We start from the raw sequence: 25,284 nt of genomic DNA, 5'->3' as shown, positions 1-25,284 counted from the left end.
TTTGTAGTATAAAATATTTTATTGATTTATTTTAAAATACTTTTAAAACTGCCAACTAACCATATTTATTTGCTAAAACAATTATTCTCTTTGGGTTGTGATAGAACGTGAGTACACTAATTCACTTCGGCAACTTCACTATCATCTAGAATAAAACCAATCATATGTATATTTATACAAACACAAAAAAATACACCATCAAAATTTGAATTTTTTTCTTTATCAACATCCTTCTTCCATTTAACACATGGCAGCCGTTAATTAACCTTTAACAGCCGTAATTTCCCTGTCATTACCCATTACCAGACAAAAACATCAAATGTCACATTTCCTTTCCATTGTTTTTTTCCCAACATAATTAATTCTTTCACCTTTTGTACAAAGATTACCCTTCCTCTTTACGCAATCGTTAAACGTTAAGTCCCACCCCAACATTCTCTCTCATGCTTCCATGAAATCACTGTGTTAATCTTCATCTTCCATTAGACCAAAAAAAAAAAAAAAATAAAAAAAAAAAAAACGGCGTCGTTCCGAGAAAAAAGCAAAGCTGATCAACAATCATCTACATGATTCACGATAAGACTTCTCTCTCTCTCAGCTGTCGGAGAACAACGATGAATGACGAAATAGATCATAAGGGGCCCACAGACTATCCAACGGACATGGCTTTCTCGAGTCCAGTCTAAGCCATGGCTTCCCTTTTCCACTCCAATGGAGGAGACTCACCGGACCTGGATGAAGATCCCGGCAAAGTCCCTCGAGATTGTCGCCGCCGAGTCCGTGCTGGTTCCACCGGTGCTCGACGCCTTCGACGTTTCCGGCGAAAACCAGCAAGAACGGCGGCAACGAGCCCAATTCGTAGATTCTATACCTCTTCTGGATCCTCATCCACTGCTCCAGCTTCTCAGTGTATCTCCCTTCCCTCCATTTCCCCAGATCGATCACCATGACCCCGGTGTTGAAATAGCAAGGTTTGCGTCCCTTAAACAACGTCGTTGCAAAGACCGAGTTTGACCAGAATCTAGGAGTGAAGTAGTTCGTGAAGTTGGCGTGGCAATACTCCGGCGCGCCGAGCACGTGCTTGCCCAAATTGATGTTCCAGAGCTTCGCCACGTCATCGACGACGATCAGGTCGGAGTCGAAGTAGATGATACGACGGACGCCCGTGGGGAGGAGATCGGCGAGGTAGATCCTAGCGTAGTTGAGAGGCTGGTCGAGAGCTCGGCGGATGGAGTAGGAGATCTTGCCCTTGACGACGTTGACGTCGAAGTGGTATAGGTGGAAGCTGAGGTAAGGGAAAGTGGTGGTGATTACTCGCCGGAGCTCCGTCCGGCGCTGGGTCGCAATGAAATGGAAGACGATGTTCTCGGGGCAGGAGGCGTGTTGAAGGACTGAAAATACGCCGGCAATGGAGCCCCGGAGGTAGGTGGTGTCGAGGGTCATGGCGATGTGGATGATCGAAGGGTTGTGGGAGTTCTTGTCGACGGAAGAAGACCATGTCGTTTTGGGACATTCCCTCCCGTTTCGAAATGCAGGTGCTTCTCGGAACTCAGGGAGGTTGCCGGAGGACGAGGAGGAGGTCGCCGGGAAGATTACAGTTCCGGTGACGGCGAGGAAAAGACAGAGACGGTGGAGTTTTGATGACATGGTGGAATTTGGAGAAATTGCATAAAAGAGCAACTGAGAGCATAAGTTTTAGGTTTGCTTTTTTTTCCCTGCTTAGAGGAAGAGAATTTCGAAGTTGGGGGTAAAATCGTAATTTTGACAGGGAATTGAGTGAATGCGAGAGATACCGAAGGCAAAAGCCAAAAATACATATTTTTAAAAGAATAAAAGAAATTAAAAAAAAAAAACAAAAAAGTTGGAAGAGCCAGGCTGGAAATGCGCGTCGGTTGGTTTGTCCGAGAGTGTTTAAGTGGTTAGATCCTGTGGTGGTGGTTTCACCGTAAGCTTCCGTTGTACCGTACGTTAAAAGCCATTGTCCGCTTGTACGGTGGAGGTGATATTATTATTGTTATTTACTTATTGTGGCCTTCTACGAGCCGGGGATCAAATGTTGTTTGGTAGGACCGGATAAAATTTGTTCCACAAAGCTGAAATAAAAATTAAAATTGCACTAAATTTTGTTGTAGGATAAATGAATAGCTATTTTACTTATACTATTTTAAAATTATATAAAAAATTAATTTTATACTTTAGAAAAAATGAAAAATTCATTCATTTTTTAATTCAATTAAATATATTTATAAGAACATTTTTTCCTAAGAATTCTCATAAACTATTCAACACTTTCAATAATCATTTTAAACTATTAAAATAGCAAGTAAACTCTTTAACTATGATTTCGTATAACATATTGTTCTTTTCAAAACAAGTCAATACTAAAATTTATTTTAATTTTTAAAAAAAATCCTTTTGGTATATCCATTATACCTTCTTCTTTTTTTTTTTAATAATTTAACCCTTTTTGTATTATTTAAAATATAAAACATAGCAATGTTAATTAACTAATTTTATTCGTTATGCACATTTATCTAATATCAAACTTTAAATTTTCTATAAATTTGTAATAATAGTAATTTTTATTTTAATATAGAATTATTCCAATCCATACCAACTGTGGCAGTCTAAATTAAAAATATATAATTTTTTAAATAGTTTTGAAAGGGTATCAAGAAGTTACTTGTAAATGTTTTGCGGTTTAGGAAAGTTTGGTATAATTTACCAAGTAAGAGTATATATATAAAACTAAAAATAAAATTAAAAGGAGAAAATTTCATAAATTCTTAAAAATACAAGCACGTGTTGATAAACTTACAAAAAAATTAATATCGCGGCTGCTTCAATAGAGTGCGATATTGTGCTTGACAGCTTGCATGGCAGGCAAAGCTTTTATAAATGTGTAAAACGACGCGCCGTATTGATTTTCCCAAGACACACAATTTCATAAGGGGCTATTGTGTGGTTAAGTTCGTAAATAAATGCTCTCGACCTAACTGTCCATGTTCCTCGTTACGACCCAACTGGACTTTAAATTCTTCTATACCCCGTGATTGTAGTACGCTGACGTTCTACTGAATTTTGATATTGACCGTTAGATTCTTTTTTACATTCGTGACGTGGTTGGATCTTGGATGCCTCTTCATTAATTGGGACCCACAAGGCTATAATATTTGATTCGTGGGCGAATGGTCCGTAAGCCATCGATTAAGGCTTTGCTTAAATTTCATTAAGCCAAGTGGAAGAGACAAGATTAAGTACCCATTTTGACCTTGTGATGCTTTTTGAATCACCTTTCCAGCTTGCCATTCAAAAAAAAAATATTGCAATAGATATATTTTGGGTTTAAGAAATTTTTTTTTTTTCTTTTTGTTTCTTCTATATTTTATTTTTGTAAATTAGCACGGGATGGAACGTATAAACCACATGAAGAATTTGAGCAGAAACCAATTATGGAATCCAATTAAGTTGGTGCATGTCTTTGTCAAAATTCTCAATCGTAATGTCCTTTTCGGTGGGCAATAATACTATCAAAGGAAAAAGACATCAGTTTTTATACGGTGGGGCTAATAGTATTTATATTTTGGTTATTTTATGGGAAAAATTTCTTATACTAAGCATTTTTACACGTAAGTTTGAGATTTAAGAGCATATCTAACTATTCTCCCTATTGTTAGTAAAGTAGACCTTCATTCAAAACAAACCTCTTCAGTAAACCTCTTCAATAAGTTTATCTTGGGAAAAAAAAAAAAAATGACACTATCAAAATGATTTTCTATTTTTGAATATTTTTAAAAGTAAAACTTTTATTAAAAAATCAAATTTTCGAAAACAAACACTTAATTAAATATATATATAATTAATTAATTAATTAATAGCTATAAAAATCATTAGGCACATTGTCATTAAAAATTATTTTTAAAATTAATTGTATATTTATGCTATTTAAACTCAATCAATATCAATTTATATGTTACATAAGCAAATTTACATTTATCATTGAAAATAATTTAACTTTTCTTTTTTTGGACAAAGATATGAAAGCTATAATATATATGATACTTATTTTGTTATGTTATTTTCGAATAGTTTAACTTGTCAAAAATGTTTTTAAATTAATTGTGAATAGGACCATACGATTATAAAATTTGATTTTAACATGCATATGTGTACATGTGAATCTTACATCAATTATTTGATATAATACATTCCATCCAGAGGGGTCTTCCAACCCTGTTTGCTAATTTCATCCTCCTAGGCTCTTTGTTTGCTAAATTCAACTGGGTGTTATGCGGGAACTCTAAAAAAACTAATAAGTTGACTGACTGTTTAGCTAAGTTAGTTTTGAATAGTACATTGTTTTTTTATCTGGAGAGCTTTTGCTGTGAATCTTTCCATAGAAGTTCTCTAATATTTTGTTTTTAGATATGTTTAGCTCCTGTTTAGGCTTGTTTTGTTAATCTTTTGGAGGTTTTTGTGTTCCTTTTGGCAATAATATTTCCTTTCATAAGAAAATATATATATATATATATATATATTTGATATAATAGATTTTACTTGGATCATATGTAAACAGTCATAAAGACAATAATTAATATAAATACAATAATTAATATAAATATCAATATGTAGCATCATTATTCACTTGTTTAGCAGCACATTCAACGCCTCAAGTAGTAGCATAAATTTTGTTTTAAGTTAGGTCACATATGCATATATTTGTATTTTTCCAATGAAAAAAGAATGCAATATATTTGTATTTGACTAATAAATGTATCATAGTCATTCAAATCCTTAAATGGATCCATATATATTACATTGAAACTTTTTATTTGTCAACTGTTCAAATTTAAGATAATTTGTATGCATTCATATTAATAATACCACAGGCCAGCTAAATTTTAGTTTATCAAATTTTAAATGCCAAGTTCTGACTTTTTTTTTGGGGGGGGGGGGGGGGGGGGGGGGGGGGGGGTTGTTTTAATATACTTTCTCGTTATTGTTGGTTTACGTTGGCTTTCTACTTATTTTTGGCATGAGGGCCTCATTAATATATTCTAATCAAACTTATATATATAAATATATATATATATATATATATTTTTGGACAACAAATAGAACTTATATTGATAATGCCATTTTTTATCCAAAATTGAATAAATCATTAATTTGGGGCTTGTGGTCCTCTGTCTACACATGTTTCATAAAAGACTTTAAGCACTTTTTATCACGCCCTTGGCCAGTTGAGACTATAACAATCGAAGGGGAGCAATCAAAAAGCAAAAGATAAACAAAACATAAAAAAGAAAAAAGAAGAAACAATTGATTGAGGGGTATATATAACCAAATCATGCGAAAATATTTAGAGGTGTGTTATTTTGGCATTCGTGAGTGGTGATAAGATGTGATGGTTTAATATTGAACATTTGAGAAGAAAAATGTGACAATGGATGCATGGAAATTTGTTAGCAAAACGGCATGAGTTTTGCAACATTTAAAAACTAACATGGCATTCGTTTGTATCGTATTCTTTATCCCATCTAAAATAAATTGAAGTTTTTTGCTCCAATATAAATAAAACTATACTGATATATATAAACAGAGAATTAGGATAACCGAATAACATATTTATATATACTCAATATATAAGACGCTTTTATCTCACCCAAAAAAAAAATAAAAAAATAAAAAAGGTCAGTAGTAACACTTAAAGGTAATTTACATCGTGAAACCAAGATTACAAAAGAACTCATGGCCTGTCTTATAAGTGTCTGTGTATATATATATATATATATATATATATATATTATTTCGTGAGGGAAAAAAAAAATGCATTGCAAAATCATTTTTTTCTCAAAGTTAAATGAATTTAGGTATAATATAAAACATAAATTAAGAAGGTTAAATATAAAAATATGTAAAATATATGGGATATTTTTGTATTTTATCTATCCAAAAGTAAGAGATTAAAAAAAAAAAAAAAAAAAAAGAGTATAGAGATTAAAAAGACTGAGAAAAAAGATGAACGATAATAATGTATCTTTGATTCAGATGAGTGGAAGACAGAAAGAAAATAATAGATAAATAATCCATATACATACATATATATATATATATATATATAGAATTGCATTTTTTATTTTTTTAATTGGGTATAAGATAATTATGATTTGAAAATGATCGATGGAGCAGCCGAATGTGTTTTGGTCTACGTGGGGTTTGCTCCTTCAACCGAATACAAGAATTGTTTGTTTATGTCCATTAAATACGTTCTTATACTGTGATATCTAATCTCAAATGCTGCCATGGGAATGGAGAAAATCTTCAGTAGTTACCTTTTTATTTTCAAAAATTAAAATTTTAAAATTTTTTTTTTCACATTCTAGAAGGACGTTTTATCTTCCAAAATAAAGTTTCTCCTCCATGAAATAAAGCTTGCATGCTTAAAAAAATGGCAAACTGTATAAGTTTTTTTCTCCCAAAATGTTGGTGAAACGAGAAATGGGGCAAAAGCCAAACTCATTACTTAAAAAGGAGTATCTGTTCTCATTCCATTTGGTTTATTTGGTTTTACGGTTGTATAATAGAAGAGTGATTTTTTATTTTTTATTTTTTTTTAAGTTTCTACTCCATGGATTCATTTACCCATTATTAGCTATGTTTTAGCATGAAAGTGTCCAGCTCTTCTTTCAAAATCATCTTGCAAGCCATTTAACCCAGAAAAAGCAATAACATTTTTGGTTTGGCAAATATGATTTTTCTGCAGCTTGGTTGGCTTCTCTAAGAGAAGTTATTCTTCAGCTTCTGCATTTTTCATTTCTCCTTGGGTTCTTCCAAAGCTATCTCACTCTGTCATTCAATTACATAAATGGATGAGTTTATTGGATGAGTTTATTGGAGGGATAGATGATGGTGAAGAAAGCTGCAATATACACCAAGATGATAATATCATTTTGGACTACAATAAAGGCAGAGCTCATATATGTCACTTTTTAATATTTAATTGATATCATTCTTATGATATATATATATATATATATATATATATTTTCCTGTCATGTGTGATTTATGTAATTAATTCAAATATTAAAAATTTTGTATGAAATATATTTCTTTTTTATCATTTTTACTGGAAAAATTGATGAAAAAGAAATTGATGAGGAATTATTTAAGGTATTTTTCAAAAAAGAAGCTTATAATTTATGTAACATATATGCTTTAAGGAAAGGTTTTAGCATTCATATATAAAGCCACTATTCGAAGAGGTGCACAAAGGAATAGAGTAGAAACGCTACTTGGTCACCAAGCTATTTCATATAAAGATAATAACTTGTCTAACTCGAAAGGATGAAAATGCATCAATTATCCCAAAAGATTAAAACGGTGTGTTTTTGGTTTGTTGGTATTTTGGTTCATGTGAACCTTGGCACATGCAAGCTAACGGTCACAAAAATTTAAACTGGGTTATATTTGGCTGGTACTGTAGCACTCTGTTCTACTCTTTTTTAGCAGCTATTACTGTTCATGCTGAAGTTGCTGCTGCTTTAAGCTTGCTGTTACAGCTGCTGGTGCTGCCATTGTTGCTGTTGGTGCCTCTGTGTTGCTGCTGGTGCTGCCGTGCTGCTGGCATATTGCTGCTGTATTGGTGCTGTGTTACTGCCGTGCTGCTGCTGTTGGCATGTTTCTGCATGTCATGCTGCTGTTGTGGTGTTTCTGCACCTCCATGAAGCTGTTATTGTGTTTCTGCACCTCCATCACAAAGGCACGGTTGAGAAAAGCTATAACAGTAGCTTATAAATTAACTATAAACTTTCAAACCAAAAGAATAAAAGCTTCAAAGTAAGAACTCAGTATGGATGTGTTACATCTAGCAATTGATACCATACAACCTCTGTAGTATGAAAACATCTAAATAAGCATTAAGTACATTGAAAACAAATTTGTTTGCAGCAACACGTCCTCAAGCATAACTTTAATCAATTTCAATATTTTTGTCCATGAAAATGATGAAAACCATAGAAATGTGGATCCTACAACACAATAACATCAACATTATCATTTAAAGTAATTATGTTATAGTAGCTAACATTGTGGATGATTGTATAATATATGGAACTATTTGACAATGTAAACATACTTACATTCAATTCCCATAAATACCTGAGTTAAGTAAGGCATTTGATCTCTTGTTGAAAGCATTCTTATAAAGTGAAGGTTAGGATGTTCAACATGCCAATTTGAAGTTTTCTAGAATTAAAAAAAAAAAAAAGAAAAATGAAAATAGATTTAACTAATATTTGGAAAAAATTCAAAAATAAATTTTATAATAATTACACCGAATGGATCGAATGTTGGCAACTGACTTGAAGTATTGGTGGTTGCTTGAAATTCGTCACTAGTTATCCCTTGATTGTTACTCCCTACAAATATATATATATATATATATATATTAAACTAACAAAGAATTAATACCTACTAAATCATCAAAGCGAGTAATAAAATGAAATTACCAAAACTCATAGTATTAGGCCTTGAAGATTGAGATGAACCCCCAACTTTTGCACTTTTCTTTTTCTTGTTCTCCAAGCTATTTTTGATTCGAGCATTTGTCACATCTTTAGCTCTTATTATTGAGGGATTTAGCACCAAACACTCATTGGATGATATATTGTTATCTCTTTTGTTCAAGTTTCCCATCACATTTGCAATTTCCTCATCATTTTCAAGTATCTTCAAGGCTTCCATTAACTTTTGTTTGATTATCTTTGTTCCCAAATCACTTAGGGAACCTACACTAAAAGCAAAATTTCCTTGATGCAACAACTCACTCAAACGCAATGATTGTGCAGATTTCTTCTCTTTATCAGATGAGTAAGATAAATCATAACTACCCACAACTTCCTTTTTTGCTCCTTTGGTCCATCTCTTCATTATATATTGTTTAGGTATACATGTAAAATTTTTTGAATCTATCACTTTAAGAGCATGACAACACAATAATCCCATTGATTCAAATAATTTACATGAACATGAAACTGTAGAAGTAAGAGAGCTAAACTGAACTTTAAAGATCCTTTTGCAACCTTCTTCAAATGCTTCATAAATATAATCAATACCATTGTTACTAAATTCAGTCATCCTTACTCCAAAGAAACTTATAAGCTCTTGTTCAAAAAATGAAAATATTTTCATTGTATACTCACTAGCTGCATGCTTAAAAATTCCACTCTTTACTTTGAGATGAGGCATGCCATTCTTGCAACGGAAGTCTTCTTCCAACTCAGCTAGTCGCATTTCTTCTATTTTATCCTCATAATGGTGTACAAAATCCACAAGATCCATAGTTTTCGTGGAAATTTGGTGGAAGACATTATTTGTGCTCTCACTTCTTTGGGTGGATTTAATATTCGCTGAGAATGTATCTAAGCTAAAAGCTTGACACCATTTTTGCCGAAGTGCATAAAGCTTTTTTAGCCATGGATGACCATCAAGATTGAATGTCAAAATCATATCATCCCATGCAGCTTAAAATTCAACTTCATTGTAACAACCATGAAAGCATTTGTTGAAATGCTTCTTGAACTCTGGATTACCATAATAGCTAGCAAGATGTTTAGTAGCATTTTTAGCAATATGCCATGTGAGATCCTACATCGGTTGGAAAGGGGAACGAAGCATGGCTTATAAGCGTGTGGATACTTTTCCTTTGCAGACGCATTTTAAACCCTTGAGTGCTGGGTTGTAAGAGGATTCCCCAGATCCAAATAAGACAATATCTGCATGCGGGTGGTCTGGGCTGGGCTGTTACAGATGATATCAGAGCCAGTACCCGGATCAGTGTGCCAGCGAGAATGTTGGGCCCCAAAGGGGAAGGATTGTGATATCCCACATTGGTTGGAAAGGGGAACGAAGCATGGCTTATAAGCGTGTGGATACATTTTCCTTGCAGACACGTTTTAAACCCTTAAGGGCTAGGTTGTAAGAGGATTTCCTAGACCCAAAGAGGACAATATCTGCATGCGGGTCTGGGCTGGACTGTTACATGCCAAGTACATAACCGATGATGTGCTTTTGGAAGTACAACTTCAATTGCATTTGCCATTGATCTATCTTCATCCGTAAAGATAGTCTTTGGTTGTTTATTTCCCATTGCTTCTAAAAATATTTCAAACAACCAAACAAATGATTCGATGCTCTCATCCAATAAACATGCACAACCAAATAGAACATTTTTCCAATGATGATTGACTCCAACGAACGGGGCACAAATTAAATTATATTTGTTGGTTCGAAAGGTAGTGTCAAAACATACAACATCTCCAAAGCACTCATAATCCAATTTCGATATACCATCTTGCCAAAAAAATTACTCATCCGATTTTGTTGATCTACTTGTATAGTGTAAAAAAAAAATTAGGATCTTCAGCTTGCTTATGCTTAAAATGATTTATCAAACTTTGTCCATCCCCTCCTTCTATCACTTTTTCCTTCCTTTTTTGTAAAAAGTTCTGGCAATCTTTCTTAGTGAACCCAACATTTTCAGCGCCACCAACTTCATTTGCTAAGTATGAATATAATTTTGTTGCTCTCACATCAACCATGGAACTGATAACCTGTGCATGCCCTTGTGGTATTCTTCGTCCCGATCTCAAAAATTGTCTTTCTTCAAAATTAGCAAGTGCATGGTTGTGTTGTAGGTTAAGATAGGTAATTTTCCATATACTGTTATCCACAGTGAATCAAATTAAAGCCTTACAACCTGTCCTTGTCTATAATCTTCTTAATTTTTTCACTTCACCTAAGTCCCCATCATGTTGAAATCCTTGTTTTGAGCACAAAAACTCTTGTTGTCGTACATTCATTTGTGCATCTCTTCGAATAGTGCTTTTACGAATACTATAACCTTTCCTCAAAGCATACATGTTGCATAAATTATAAGCTTCTTCTTCAGAAAAGACCTCAGTTCCCAATTTTAGTTCTTCATCATCAAGTTCTCTTTCATCAATCCTCCCTGTAAAAAATGATAAAAAAAGTATATTTCGTACAAAATCTTGAATATTTGAATTAATTATATAAATCACACACGACAAAAAATAATAATAATAATAATAATTATCACAAGAATAATATCAATTAAATATTAAAAAGTAACATATATGAACTCTACCTTTATTGTAGTCCAAAACGACAGTATCATCGTGGTGTATATTGCAGCTTCCTCACCATCATCTATCCCTCCAATAAACTCATCCATCCTATATAAAGTGCATATACATAATTTATAATGTAGGAACATAAATCAGATCAAAACAACATTCCTAACTAAATATTAAAAAAAAAAAAAAAAAGCTTACAACTATTGGATATGATGAGTATAATTACACTCGTTTACAATTTAACTAAAAAAATGAATATAAGAAAGGTGTTTGAATTCAAAGATCCTAAAGCATATCCAATTACTTAAAATAAAGAAACATAAATGAAGTAGTAGAGGGTATATAAAGGAAGATTCTATATGAGTAGTGATATTATCATACATTCCAGGTTAATTGAATGACGGTGTGAGATAGTTTCAGAAGATGCCCAAAGAGAAATGGAAGAATGCAGAATACCCAAGTCAAGCTAAAGCAAGATGCAAGATGATTTTGAAAGAAGAGCTGGACACTTTCATGCTAAAACATAGCTAACAATGGATAAATGAATCCATGGAGTAGAAACTTAAAAAAATAAAAAATCACTCTCCTATTATACAACATAAAACCAAATAAACCAAATGGAATGGAATAGATATTCCTTTTTAGGTAATGGGTTTGGCCTTTGCCCCATATCTTGTTTCAACAACATTTTGGGAAAAGAAAACTTATACATTTTGCTACGCAAACTTTATTTCATGGAGGAGAAACTTTAATTGGGAAGATAAAGCGTCGTTTTTCTAGAACGTGAAAAAATTTTTTTTTTAAAATTTTAATTTTTAAAAATAAAAAAATAACATATGATAATACATATAGCAAATATTAAACAAATGATAATAAATATATTGAAATTGTATAGAATGACGTGGTACCACGGTGGTACTGAACATTTTCTCATGTTCTCATGGGAATGGGATGGCAATTTGCAAGCCTTGGTCTCAAACTTGGTATTGGTTTTCATGATTTTGATAAATCCCCTGGACACTGTCCACAGATCGAACTTCGAAATGAGGACCTCTTTGGTAAATGCCTAAACTTCGGGCCTTGTAATTGTTGTTTGTTGTGGGCTTCGTCCCCAATGTACCACTAATGCTGTACGACTATAGTGCGTCGTGCTTCTCTTTCTATAATTATTATTATTATTTTATTTTATCATTTTTTTTTAAATCTAGATAAATTAATATGCAATATAATAAATATTCGATAATTTGTCTGATTATTTTTAAATTATTCAATAATATAATTTTTTTATTATGTTTTAAAATTATTAAGGTCAAAAGGGTATAATTCAGACACAATTTGTGACAAAACGTGTTATTATGCTTCAAGACTAGGTTCTAGGATTAACCGGGGAAGAAAAAAAAAAAAAAGGATTTAATTCTCTCAAATGATCAAATCGCATCTTCAAAAGAATCACTTCTCGAGAAAAAAAAAAAAAAAGAATATAAAGGATCGAAGTCTAGTAATTTACAAACTATTTTAAGCATTACTTTTTTATATATATATTTTTAACTTTGAAAGATAGTTTCTTCTTTACAATATCCACATCTCAAAGCGAGCTAAACCCTTCACCAGAAGAAAGAGATAAGTGGGTATATTATATTCTAATAACATTAAACTACTACTTGTACAAGATCCGAAATAGCTTGCATCGGGTTCTTTCATATTGACTTTAATTAATTAATTTCCAATTATTCTATTTCTATTGAAACAATCACATAACATAAAAGGATTTGTTTCTATATACGTGCTAGTCGGAGTCAATTCATTCCCTATCAGCATAGTTTTTTTTTTTTAACCATTTAATTAAAAAAAAAGCAATTGACAGTTTTTAATATGTGCATATCACGGGAATACATAAAATTCAATAACTAACTAAGAAAACCTACCACGTACCGACATATATGGACAGCTTATTATATCATCTAACCGATTAGCTAATACTTTAAGGGAATAATTAATTGAACATATTGTCCTCATAAACCAAAATAAATGGGTTGCCTCGGTCCTAACAGATCCTGAGCTGCACGAATTTCGTTAAACAACTACTTTTAGAGTAGTTGGAAAGTAAAAGATCATTCCAACCAAAATTAAAGTTCTTTTGTGATCTTGGGTAAGACCCCGATCTACCACCTGCAGGGATCTGAATTTTGTTAACAATTGAAAAATCATAATTTTCTTCTCAAAATTGAGAGATTTAGATAAATAAACTAATCAATGTGGATAATCATTTATAAGTATCAGATTTATATAATCTCTATCATCTAATAATTATAGATAATTATTCATTTTCTATGTAATAAATGATTTATGTCATTATAGTATTTTCATATATATAAATATATGGGTATGTTTTGGTCAAAAACTTTATTTGGCACAATCTTTGGAAGTCCGAAACAATTTTGAAGTTTAAATATACTTTTGAAAATATTTTCATAAACACTTCTAATTAAATTCGATATAAAGTGATTTATTTAGAAAGTACTTTTGAAAAATTAAAAGAGAAGGGCATAAGCAACAACATAAATTATGTCAGACCTAACTGGGGACCAAAAACTCTATAAAATCAGTGTTAACAACATGTCTAAGAGTTGTTAAACAAAAACAAACCTGAACTATAACTAATGTGTTTGATATATGTAGCAATTTTTTTTTTTTTCAAATTATGGATACAAATGAATTTTGATATTTATTTGAAGGAAAACTTTAATTTAAAAATAAAACTTGTGAAATAAAACTTGTGCTGAATGTAGCTTTCTATTTCTTTTTTCGTTCATTATTTTGTTTTTTTTTTTTTCATTACTTTGTTTTCCAATTTTCAAAGTAATGAAAAAAAAAAAAAGAAGAAGAAAAATGAGAAAAATGAGAGAGATATAACATAGGAAATGATTTCAAACAATTTAGTTTTTCAAAATGAAATTTAAAAACCATTTACAATAGTTTGCTTGTTCGTTTTGCTTTATTATTTATTTATTTATTTCGAAGTTGATTACTAAAACCAAAAGCTAAATTTTAAAAACGCTACTATTTTTATTTGTTTTAATAAAAATAAAAAAGTTTGAACAAAAATGCTCTACTCTATGAACATTAAATTTCAGGAAAAGTTAAAAGTGCGAAAATTAATGACCAATTCTATATGATCTACCAATAAATCAATAATCGAACCGACATGTGAACCTCCAAAATAAATTTATTATTTCATTATTGTCTTCTTACTTTCCATTTGATTTTATAAATAATTATTATTTTTTTCCCCCCCCTTTTGTGGTTGGAAATGTTTGCAAATTTATCCCCAATGAGTAAAATGCATGTGAGGTTTTATGCATGTAAGGCCACCATTGGAGTAGGAAGTTGGCATTACTTCAATGACGCTGACAAAAAATCAATTATCTGTCTTAAAATTCTATTTTTTGTTGTATGTTTTATTTATTTATTTTGGATTGGACAAGCATGGCATCTATATTATTTTTGATAACAACAAAAGTTATATACGTCATCATTGCATATGCATATTAGTGTTAATCTTATCATATAAATATCCAGAAAAAAATAATTTAACATTTAGGTTTAATGATTTTATACGATTCTAGAAATGTCCAGAGATTTGCAATCATAGTAAACTTGGTTGCTAAAAAGTTTCATTAAAATATATCATTTTGTTTCAATTTAGCAGGGAAATTTCCCTGCTCTTTTAGCGTCTGTCGTCATCTATATGATGTTTGGGAGTATTATATAAGGCTAATTTTATTACAACTTATTACGAGATATGTTCAAATTATTAAATTGTTTTTCTAGTTAAAAAAAAAAATTAATTATTTGTCTCTACAATGTATCCATGACTACTTTAAAACTAACAATAATTTAAAACTTTAGGAAAGTTTAACGTATTAAAGTGCAAAATAATTATAAAAAATATTTAAATTTTGATTCTTTTTTAAAATCAATTAGGATGAGAGTGAAATAAGCAAAAGAGTACCTGTTTTTTTGTTTTTTTTTGAAAAAAAAAAGGAAAATTCTAAGACATTGTAGTAACAAAATGAAGGCGTTTTTCTCTAACATTTATGAGGACTGTGCATTTATTACCCAAAAAAAAAAAAAAAAAAAAACAGTAGAGGTTTTTAAATTGGGATTCATATTTAAAGAGAAAAGACATGGGAAAGTGGATTTTAACGTAAGCATCATCAGCTGTCATCCAATTGCAATGCCATTGGTCCTTAAATCATCTTTTTTCTCTATTATTTTCAGTGTCACCCTCAACTTTCTAATTGAATTTCTATGATTTCTTACATTTACATGAGTGCGAGTGAGTGGCAGGGGATGGTTCACGTGACAGACCAAGAGATGTCACGGACTTTTTAAATTTTTTTTTTTTTAATACAATTAATCGTCACAATCCTTCTACTTTACCAATTTTTACTCTTCCAGCACCAATCTTTTTTCACTATCCTTTAATTTATAGTTTCCCTTAATTCCTCTCATAACTAAATTGGAAAAAAAATCAATCAAAACTTTCTATTTTCTAAATTATTTTAACTTATACAGCCAACCCTCCATGTGCAAATCTTTAAATTTTGATTAATTTTTTGTTAATATTAAAAATACTCTCACCTGGAAATGTAAAATGGTACTGATTTAAAATTACCGGTAAACTAAACAACCGCCCCAATTTGACTAAAAGGCTCATCCCCACTCTACTTCACCACCAAGAACGGCACAACATTCTCTACTCTCTTCTAAAAGATTTTTCCAATCACCTCCCGCTAATCTCGCCCTTCGCGGCTACACCTACTACTACTACTACTACTACTACTATTATTCTCTTCCTTCACTTTTCTTTTTTCCTATTTAGTTCTCAAAAGCTTATGGTCCTAACACCAAAAAAGCATTTTCATTATCCAAATTAAAATTAAAAACACACAAAAAAAAAGAAGGAAAAATAACCAAAAAAAGGGAAAAAAAAAATGTGTGTCTTCCTTGTTCTTCTTCTTCATCATCTCCTTCTCTATCTGTCTCTGTTTTTTTCCTCTTCCACTGCAAATCCTCCTCAACCCTATCCGTACGGTAATCTCTCTCCCATTCCTTCTCTGTAACTAACTAATTTAACTACTAACTAACTTAAACTCTGTAACCGCCATTTTTTTATAGGTCTCTCTTTCCACATTGACTGCGGTGGACTCGTTAACGCCACCGATCCTTTCAACACCACTTGGCTCGCCGACCGATTCTTCACCGGCGGCAACACCGCCATTGTCTCTGAGCCCCTGCAGTTCCGGCATCCTCAGGAGAAGACCCTCCGTTACTTCCCTCTCACCTCCGGCAAGAAGAATTGTTACATAATCCCTGACCTGCCGGACGGGAGGTACTATTTGCGGACATTCACCGTGTACGACAATTACGACGGGAAGTCTCACTCGCCGTCGTTCGATGTCTCCGTTGAGGGAACCGTTGTGTTTAGCTGGAAGTCGCCGTGGTCGGAGGATCTCGCTCGCACCGGCTCGTACTCCGATCTCTTCGTGTTCGTCAGCGACGGCGAGGCCGATATTTGTTTCTACAGCATTGCGACCGATCCTCCCGTAGTCGGTTCGCTCCAGCTTGTTCAGGTCGATCCGGCGTCGTATGACTCCGCTGCTATTGGTCGAAATTATATTCTTGTGAACTATGGGAGGTTCAGCTGTGGGACCGACCAGTGGGGCCCAGGGTTCAGCAACGACACCGATCTCTTCAGTCGTTCGTGGCAGTCGGACTCGGATCTCCGATTGACGGACAGCAAGAACCCGGTGAGGGCGGTTTCGACCAGGTTTAGCATCTCCGGGACAGACCGGAGTCCGAATTATTTCCCGATGAAGTTGTACAAGACGGCGTTGGAGGCCGGCGGCGATGGAGGCCTGGAGTACCAATTGACCGTGGACGCGAAGCTGGATTACTTGCTGTGGTTCCATTTCGCTGAGATCGGTCCAGGAGTGACGAGAGCGGGTCAGAGAGTGTTTGATATTTTGATCAATGGGAAGAATGTGAATCGGATTGATATATACAAGGAGGTTGGGAGCTTCGCTGCGTATAATTGGCATTACACAGTGAAGAATTTGAGTAGTACTGTTTTGAAGGTGAGGCTTGTTTCTGTGGTCGGTGCCGCATTGATCTGTGGGCTCGAGAATTATGCACTTGTTCCGGCTGACCTTTCCACTGTTCCTGAACAAGGTAAGGGGAAATCTTCTAACACTCTCTACCTCCCTTTTTTCTTTTTCGGGTAAGAGATACCTTTCTTGGATTGATTGAATCCCAGAAGGGGAAAATTTTGCATGTTTCTATAGTTGGAAATGAATTTGATTCGTTATCTGATTACCATCATCTGCTAACTGCGTTTGACCGGTGCTTTTTCATCATTGATTTTTGAGGCATTTCTTGTTGATTGTAGAAAGTTTTTATTTTTTTACTTTACAAGTTTTTTTCCAAGGAGACTTTCTTTCCTTTAATGTCGGGAAAATGCCTAGAGATTCTGACGCTTGTTTGGATGGGGAGAAAACGTAGGAATGAAGATATATTAGATTCCAAGTCTACAAAATAGTCTCCTTATCGATCCTAATATTACAATGCGCCTCTCAAGTTAACAGTCAATTTTGGCCTTCCCTGTTTTCTCCAATTTCTTTGCAACCAAATGGAAGATTATTGATGTTATATGGTAGAACAAATGAAAATTACAGTGGTGGAACCGGTAGTTTTTAGGGAGTCTATGCGATATTTGCTAAAAAAGACATATAACTTGTTGTGTTTAAGATGCTATGACAAAATAATCTTGGGCACATATGTGCGTAAATAGAATTTTCTTGGCAAAAGCTTCCTTTGAGAATTTTCTGTATGAGGTTATCGAGACTGATTGGGACTTCATTTGTAGTTACTGCTATGCAAGCTTTGAAACAGTCACTCCGTGTTCCCGATCGAATGGGTTGGAACGGGGATCCTTGTGCTCCTACTAATTGGGATGCATGGGAGGGAGTTACATGCCATCTCAACAAGAATAAAACTGCGCTTGTAATATACCAGATGTAAGAATTCTCTTTACTATTTATTATTACATTTAGTTGCTAGCATTTGAAACCATTTAAATTATTCAAATTGTTAGTTAAATGAATTTGGATGTAACATGTGAAAACCATGATTGGAAACTCTTTTCTACTGAATGAACAAAGCTTTATTTTCACACACATTCATTAATTTTTAATCTTATTGTAATATATTTCAGAGATCTTGGAAGTCAAGGTTTGAAAGGGTATATCAGCGATCAGATTGTTCTATTGTCAAACTTGGTAAGCCTGTAAGTACCACCTACCTACTTTTTATATAGTTGATATCCCTTTTTAGTTTATAGTTCCAACGTTTTAAGACTTATCAATTATATTGTTGTCTTCAATTGGAAAAATCCCCCATACATATACTGGTTCGTGTTAACCCTACCTTGGTCCAATTCTTACTTTTGAAACTATGATGACAAAGAGCATTGTATGGTTTATGAAATCTTTCAAAATTATGCGCAATTAACATATTAAAGAACACACAATGCCATGCTTATCACTCTGATTTAACCCAGGGATAGTTTATCTTTCTAAGGAACTAGTTTGTCTTCCACCAGTTGTTTTTATACAAGTCAGTGCCACTGCAACACAAATTCTTGACTGGTGATCATTTTCTTTATTGAAGTGTGCATTTTGGTTGTAAATGTTGATCTCAGAATGTTAGGTCATTGAAAGCTGTGTGTGTGTTTTTATTTATTTATTTTATTTTATTATCTCTATCCTTGATATATTCCACACATTCATTAGTAGAGGACTAAGTAATTTTGTTTCCCTCTCTTCTTCTATGTTCTTCAGTTTTCTGTTTGTAATGGGAAAAGTTTATTCCATTTACTCTATTTCTTTTTCTTATTGTTTTCAATTTTCAAGTCGCATTTCAATCACTGTAATTTCAAAAGTTTAATTTGCTTATTTTATGTGTATGTGCTCATGCTACTTTTCAGAACTTATTTTCAATTTGCAATTACATTTTTGGATCAATTTATGATGACCAAAACTATTTCCTTTCAATTATAGGAACTTAAGTTCTAATTCTTTGGAGGGCACGATACCATCTGGGCTAGGTCAAAAATCACTTACCAAGTTGTAAGTATCACTCATTATGTATAGTGTTAATTATAATGATACTGATTTTTATTCTGAATGATTATTCTGGTTAGTGTCCACTTGTAACTTACCCTGAACCTTTAGTTATGCATCAATATTGATTCTTTTGACACCAACAAAAATGGATTTCCATCGTGATTGATGCATCATGTTTCGTGAAGATGTTTAGGGCATTTGTTTATTTTAATTCTATCTCACTGCTTAAAGACTAATTTGAACAGTCTTTCTTTTGATTATGATAAAATGGAGGTTTTCCATATTTTGCTAATAACTAAAGCCGCTCAGTAACATGAAATTTTCACTTGATGAAACCTAAAAACTTTCTTTTTATTTATAATTTTTCCTGTTTCGGTTGGCTTTTAAAATTATTAACTTAACTAAATATCTTCATTCTAGTTTCCATGCAAGCTTCAATGTGTAGCATAAACTTTTAGCCTTTTCTTAGTATCTTGAGTGAGAAAAAGAAACATATCATCCTTTTCTTTTATAGTGGTTCTCCTCTTTTCTATTTTATATCAGATTAGAATTTCTTTTCCCTTTTCCTTGCCTCTCCAATCTTGTTTTCTTATTTGAAATTATGAAATACATAGCATATGCATTCAATGTCCTTTCAAATCAACAAACTTCCGTTTTTATTTTATTTTTTACTTTACTTTTCTTGGTAAGTAGGTACTTTTATCTAATAATTTCATTTTTGTGTCTTGTGCTTTATAGGGATTTGTCAGGCAACCAGTTAACGGGGCCCATACCAGAAAGTCTAGCTTCTTCAAATCTGCGCCTTGTGTAAGTGGTGTGCATTTTTTTTTTTTTTTTTTTTTGTATTTAATCTGCATTTGTGAACAACATTCCTGTAAAAATGTTAGATGCTAAGTGTTGATTCTCAATATCATTGTTATGCTATTAGATTTATGGCTCTGAGTGCGAGAATTACTTTGTAACTCTCCATCCATGTTTCAAGCCAATGTTTGTTCTTTTGTACAAGAATAAAAAAGGACACCATCTTCAACCTCCACCCATCCCCTTTCTTTCCAAAGAAAGAAAAGAAAATAGAAAAATAATTTGAATGGGACAAACTGCGTTATTGTGATGCTATATTACAGAATGTACTATTTTCATATTGCATTATTTCATGAAGAGTCCGAAACTTAGCTAGTATTTAAAATAAGCGAAATGAGATGTGAACTCTGTTTCACTCTCTGCCCTGAAACGTAGCATGAATTATTTTTATATTTTAGATGACATTCTATTAATACATATTCTCTCTTATAGGGTATTGAATAACAACTTATTGGAAGGACAAGTACCAGAGGAACTGTATTCAATTGGTGTGCATGGTGGAGCTATTGAGTATGTGAATTTTTATTTTGTTAGTCATTTTTTTATTATGACTTCAAACTTAAGCAAGATATAGAAATTTTGCATTTTCTGTTGCATGTATGATGTTTTCTGTTGACTAATGATTAATTTTTTATATCCTGTGTTCATCCTAGACTGTATTCTTAGATGACATCTTTAGTGGTCTAGTTCCCTTTCTAAAGGTGTTCTGAGTTGCACTCTGCTCCACCATTTCAAACTCTTTATTGTATTCATTTCTACAACCTTACAGGCCATTGCATCTTCTTCTCAGTGTAACTTTAAGGGCCATGTTTCACAGAAAAATTTAGGCATATCATTGCATCATACTTTCATGTGGAAGACCCTGGATAATGATCCCTTGAAATAGTTCCTCATGATTAACGTTGCAACTAATCTTCTTGACCTTTTGCCCCCTATATCACTTTCTTGTTTTGAGTGAACACCAACTTCCTTTTCTCCTCTTCCACACTCTAGATGCATGTCCACATATCTCATGGATTTTGCCTTGTTTTTCTTTCCTTTTTCTCCTCTCAAAATTTCTCTAATGTACTTCACTCCCTTGCAGAGGGGATTTTCCCTAATAACATAGCTTTAGGAAATTGAAACTAGAAGGTTTTACTTCATTCTTTTTGAAAACTTGAGGAAGTACAAGTCATTGTTTTGTAAAGTACTGGCATCTTACATTGCTTTTTGAAGAGATGGTTGATTCTACTTCCTGAATCTGTTGAGAAGCGAAGGAAGTATCTGCCAATCTTTTGTTGACTCCAATACAAAGAAAGTATCAAGCTAGTAAAATTGTTTAGCAAAAGGGTATTTGTGAAAGAAAGTCCCTTAGGAAATGGCTATCCCTAATAACATAGCTTTAGGAAATTGGAACTAGAAGGTTTTACCCCATCGTTTTTGAAAACTTGAGGAATTACAAGTCATTGTCTTGTAAAGTACGAGCATTTTATATTGCATTTTGAAGCAATGGTTGATTCTACTTCCTGCATGTGTTGAGAAGCTGCGGATGTATCTGCCAATCTTTTGTTGGCTTTGATACAAAGTAAGAATCAAGCTAGTAAAATTGTTTAACAAAGGGTATTCGCAAAAGAAAGTCCCTTAGGAAATGGCATTAGTTTTGCATCATCATGGCCGTCTTTCTTTATCTGTGTTTCTCATGTCTATACTCTAAGGTTGCTAATTATGCTTGAAGATATTTCTAATATACTCATAACCACATGTTTGCCTTTTCATATTTGCTCTGATCAATGAAAAATAACTACCTGATAATTTTTTATTGTTTATTTCCCCTGTATGAGGTAGGGCATCAGCAGGAGAAACCCCAAAATCTTCACTTCCATATCAAAAAGTAGAATTAATCTTATTTAATTGATAAACTTATGCAGTGCCAAGAACAAATAAGTAGAATTGCATAGATCTCTTCAACATAGTTTTATTAAATTTTCATTTTTCTATATCCCATCGATGAGTTAAATGTTTCTTTGGCAGTCTTTCTGGTAACAAAGGTTTGTGTGGAGTACCTCCTTTAGCAGCGTGTCCATTATTTTGGGAACATGGTCGCTTATCAACCAAGGGTAAAATTGCAATCGGCATGTCTTGCCTTCTTGTTTTCTGTGTGCTGCTGTTAGTGATATATATCTTCTGCATCCGAAGGGGTAGACATGATTATGAATTTGCTCCTCCTCATGACTTAATGTGTAAGTATGCATTCCAAGAAGTTCAAACTTGTTGATCGTCTTTTTATTTGTTTGCTTTTATTTGTTATATTTGGTTTGCTCTACCATCCTGCATAGTTAATTGTTCATATATAGCTCTAAATAAATTCATGCTTACTGAAGACAAGGACTGCTACTTCTATGAGATGCTATTTATTTATGCTTTTTTTCTGACTATTTAACTTACAATTTAGTTCCTATTTGGAACTATTATAGCTATTTAATTTCCTAGTGTGACAGCACACATAATTTTGTATCGTATAGGAACTTTTAGGCACTTCTATTTTATTAACTGAATTTTCATGCATTCATTTGGTTTTTGCACTGAACTTTATTTATGTTCTTTCCAGCACTTGCTGCAAAGAGAAACAGATATCAGAGGCAGAAGTCCTTGATGCTTCTTGAAATGGAGAGTCAGCATGCCAAGGCATTGCCATCACCTTTAACTCCCCATTAACCAAGTTTGCCTCAAACAGGAAAGTAAATGAAGATAAACCTTCTGCTTACATAGTGCCTAGAGGACATATAGAGAGGAAAAGTTCAAAGTGTAAGACAAATAGATTGATTATGATAGGAGAGGCTTGGCTGGTTTTAGAAGGTTGATTTTTATGATTTTTGGCATTTCCAGCAACTTGTTTGGGAATCAGGTTCTGCAGAAAGCTAGTGGGCAGAATGTGTAGCAGTTTTTTGTTGACTGACCCAAAAGAAGATATGAGCAACCAACCCACCCTCTCCTTCCTCACTTTGTATCATACCCCAAATGTCATCTGATGAATTATATTGGTGTGAAATTTGATAGTTTGTTTGGAATTGAACCACACTAATATACCAACTGGGTTCTGGTTTTGTACTTTTTTTTTGGCTGCATCGTCAACCTTTTTTTGGTTAATATTTGAAAATTTTAACCACATTGTATGCTGATTCATTTAGCCTCAAATTAGTATATGTATTCCTTAGATAATACTGTTATTGTACGATGTACTTCTATAATGAAATTTTTACAGAACTAGTTTCTTTTTTATTTTTTCTTTTATTTTTTTTATTTTTTATCTTTACGAAAGTAGAAATTAAAGAAAACCAAAACAATTTTCAATTATATGGATTTCTCCGATACTAAGGGATTAACCCTATTCCTAAGTAAATCTATGGTAGGTATAAAGTGAACAAACCAAATATCTTTCTGTAACTCAACATCAATCTGGTTGGCTGATAATTTTAAAGTTGTTTAAGTCAAATGGGTCCCAATTCTTTTTAACAAACACTAAATAATTAAATTATGAACCAGTTTAGTTCCCCTGGCAGTAATTCAACCACAAAATTAAGCGAAGTCTGTGGATTTTCATTGCTTGAATGTATGGCAGGAGTTTTGACAAGCATGCACTATTGCAAAAGTCTATAAACGCCAGAGTGTTTGTTTGATCAACGAAGACTGAAGAAACAAAGACCCAAATACACAAATTGAATCAGCTTGGCACTTATCCTCTCTGGCAGTTGATGTCGATGTTGTGATGGTCTTTGTAAGATTGAGAATATCAAAGAAAATAGTGTGGTGTTTTTTTGAATGAAAGAATCTCTCTTATTGGTTTCATACTTTGCAAAAAACAAAAAGGTCAAAATATTAATTAAAATGCAAATGGCTCTTTTAAAATTTGATTTATTTAGCTAAAACATGAAAATGTTTTGCTAGACATGTTTTTTTTTTTTTAAATTTGAAATTAAAAAAAAAAAAATTTTTTTGGGCAACAGTAATCGCTTGTACAACTTTGTCATCTTTTTTTTTTTTTTTTTTTTTTTTTTTTCAGTCATATGGTCTTGTTTTTTTGACTGGTTCGGCTCATTCTAAAAGAATATTATTACGTCACCGTGTTTGCAAACGTTCATATACAAAGTCATTGGGAAGAAAGTGAAAAATTATTAAAATAAAAAAATGATAGTTTAAATAGTGGGAAGTGCATCAAAGAAGGTGAAATTGAGATTTTTTTTTTTTCCCTTTAATTTTTTATAATTTTGGAGATATTTAAGTAGTAAGCAAGTTCAGTTCTTAATAAAATTTTTAATTGCTTTTTATTACAAGGTTTTTAACTCATTAAGCCACTTGTTTCAACCATATGAACCCCCCAAATTTGTCAGCTTATGAAATGCAGAGAGATATATTAACTGAGTCAGGTCTAACAGAAACTGTGGTTTTTGGAATGCGTCTTAACCTAACGATTGTATGGTTTAGTCTTAGTTTGAACACGAAGAATAAATTGCAACCAGATTTTTTTTTTGACTTTTGACTTTTAGGCTTTGGCAAACAGCTATATGAACCCAAGTTGACTCTTCATATATATGGGATTTAAAACAATATATGAGAGAAGACTGGGGGTATTAATGCAAATATTTTTCTATACCCTTTCGAGAGATATTTCCAATATTCAACTACCATTCTAGATGACACTCTGCATTTCATGCCCTTTAATTATGAATTAATGAAAATTAGAATTCAATAATGTAAAACAATTCGAAACAATTAATCATTATTTTAGATATACCGATTTATAGGTGTTAAGGATTTTTTCTTCCTTAAACCTAATTTTGATTAGAACATTGAAAATATCTTATATATCCACGTAATATTATATCTAATATAATTGGATGTTCTCATTTCCATTTTTTTGTTGCTGAAAAAAAGAAAAAAAAAAAAAGGAAAGAAAAGAAAAGCTGGAATTATTTGCACGTTTCCAATTAGTTTAATTTCTCTAGCTGGACTTGTTTGTTTACACGGTTGAGATATTATAATCAGGATTCCCAACACAAAACATATATATATATATATATATATTTAAAAAAAAAAAAGAAGCA

The 25,284-nt window shown here is 32.6% G+C and overlaps 3 protein-coding genes across 3 annotated transcripts; 1 reads left to right on the top strand and 2 right to left on the bottom strand.

Moving 5' to 3' along the window:
• Positions 1 to 146: 146 nt before the first annotated feature.
• LOC107429487 (probable galacturonosyltransferase-like 3) lies at positions 147 to 2,113 on the bottom strand. Its single transcript, XM_048462144.2, has one exon. It carries the CDS (start codon positions 1,645 to 1,647, stop codon positions 595 to 597), a length of 1,053 nt encoding a protein of 350 aa, XP_048318101.1. The 5' UTR covers positions 1,648 to 2,113; the 3' UTR covers positions 147 to 594.
• Positions 2,114 to 7,522: 5,409 nt separating this feature from the next.
• Positions 7,523 to 9,342, bottom strand: LOC132800162 (protein FAR1-RELATED SEQUENCE 5-like). The gene is made up of 2 exons (XM_060813182.1): positions 8,511 to 9,342; positions 7,523 to 7,713 (listed from the first exon to the last, which is right to left on the bottom strand). Exons 1-2 carry the CDS (start codon positions 9,340 to 9,342, stop codon positions 7,523 to 7,525), a joined length of 1,023 nt encoding a protein of 340 aa, XP_060669165.1.
• A 6,519-nt stretch (positions 9,343 to 15,861) lies between these two features.
• On the top strand, positions 15,862 to 23,461 carry LOC107429519 (receptor-like protein 4). Its single transcript, XM_016040222.4, has 9 exons — positions 15,862 to 16,253; positions 16,338 to 17,390; positions 18,085 to 18,235; positions 18,433 to 18,504; positions 19,277 to 19,345; positions 20,081 to 20,149; positions 20,636 to 20,713; positions 22,214 to 22,422; positions 22,791 to 23,461. Exons 1-9 carry the CDS (start codon positions 16,154 to 16,156, stop codon positions 22,895 to 22,897), a joined length of 1,908 nt encoding a protein of 635 aa, XP_015895708.1. The 5' UTR covers positions 15,862 to 16,153; the 3' UTR covers positions 22,898 to 23,461.
• Positions 23,462 to 25,284: the final 1,823 nt, after the last annotated feature.

The sequence above is a fragment of the Ziziphus jujuba genome, chromosome 12, assembly GCF_031755915.1.
Source record: "Ziziphus jujuba cultivar Dongzao chromosome 12, ASM3175591v1".
NCBI classification, from domain to species: Eukaryota; Viridiplantae; Streptophyta; class Magnoliopsida; order Rosales; family Rhamnaceae; genus Ziziphus; species Ziziphus jujuba.
Note: the sequence above shows the minus strand (reverse complement) of the source record. Positions and strands in the feature narration are given on the sequence as shown.

What these genes read in the sequence shown, in the direction of transcription:
- LOC132800162 (XM_060813182.1), bottom strand. Translation starts at nt 9,342, where the DNA reads ATGGATCTTGTGGATTTTGTACACCATTATGAGGATAAAATAGAAGAA. An exon ending in GCCTAATACTATGAGTTTTG is followed by an intron (nt 7,714 to 8,510) that starts GTAATTTCATTT and finishes ATGGAGGTGCAG; the next exon opens with AAACACCACAACAGCAGCAT.
- LOC107429519 (XM_016040222.4), top strand. Translation starts at nt 16,154, where the DNA reads ATGTGTGTCTTCCTTGTTCTTCTTCTTCATCATCTCCTTCTCTATCTG. An exon ending in TTCCACTGTTCCTGAACAAG is followed by an intron (nt 17,391 to 18,084) that starts GTAAGGGGAAAT and finishes CTTCATTTGTAG; the next exon opens with TTACTGCTATGCAAGCTTTG. An exon ending in GCGCTTGTAATATACCAGAT is followed by an intron (nt 18,236 to 18,432) that starts GTAAGAATTCTC and finishes AATATATTTCAG; the next exon opens with AGATCTTGGAAGTCAAGGTT.
- LOC107429487 (XM_048462144.2), bottom strand. Translation starts at nt 1,647, where the DNA reads ATGTCATCAAAACTCCACCGTCTCTGTCTTTTCCTCGCCGTCACCGGA.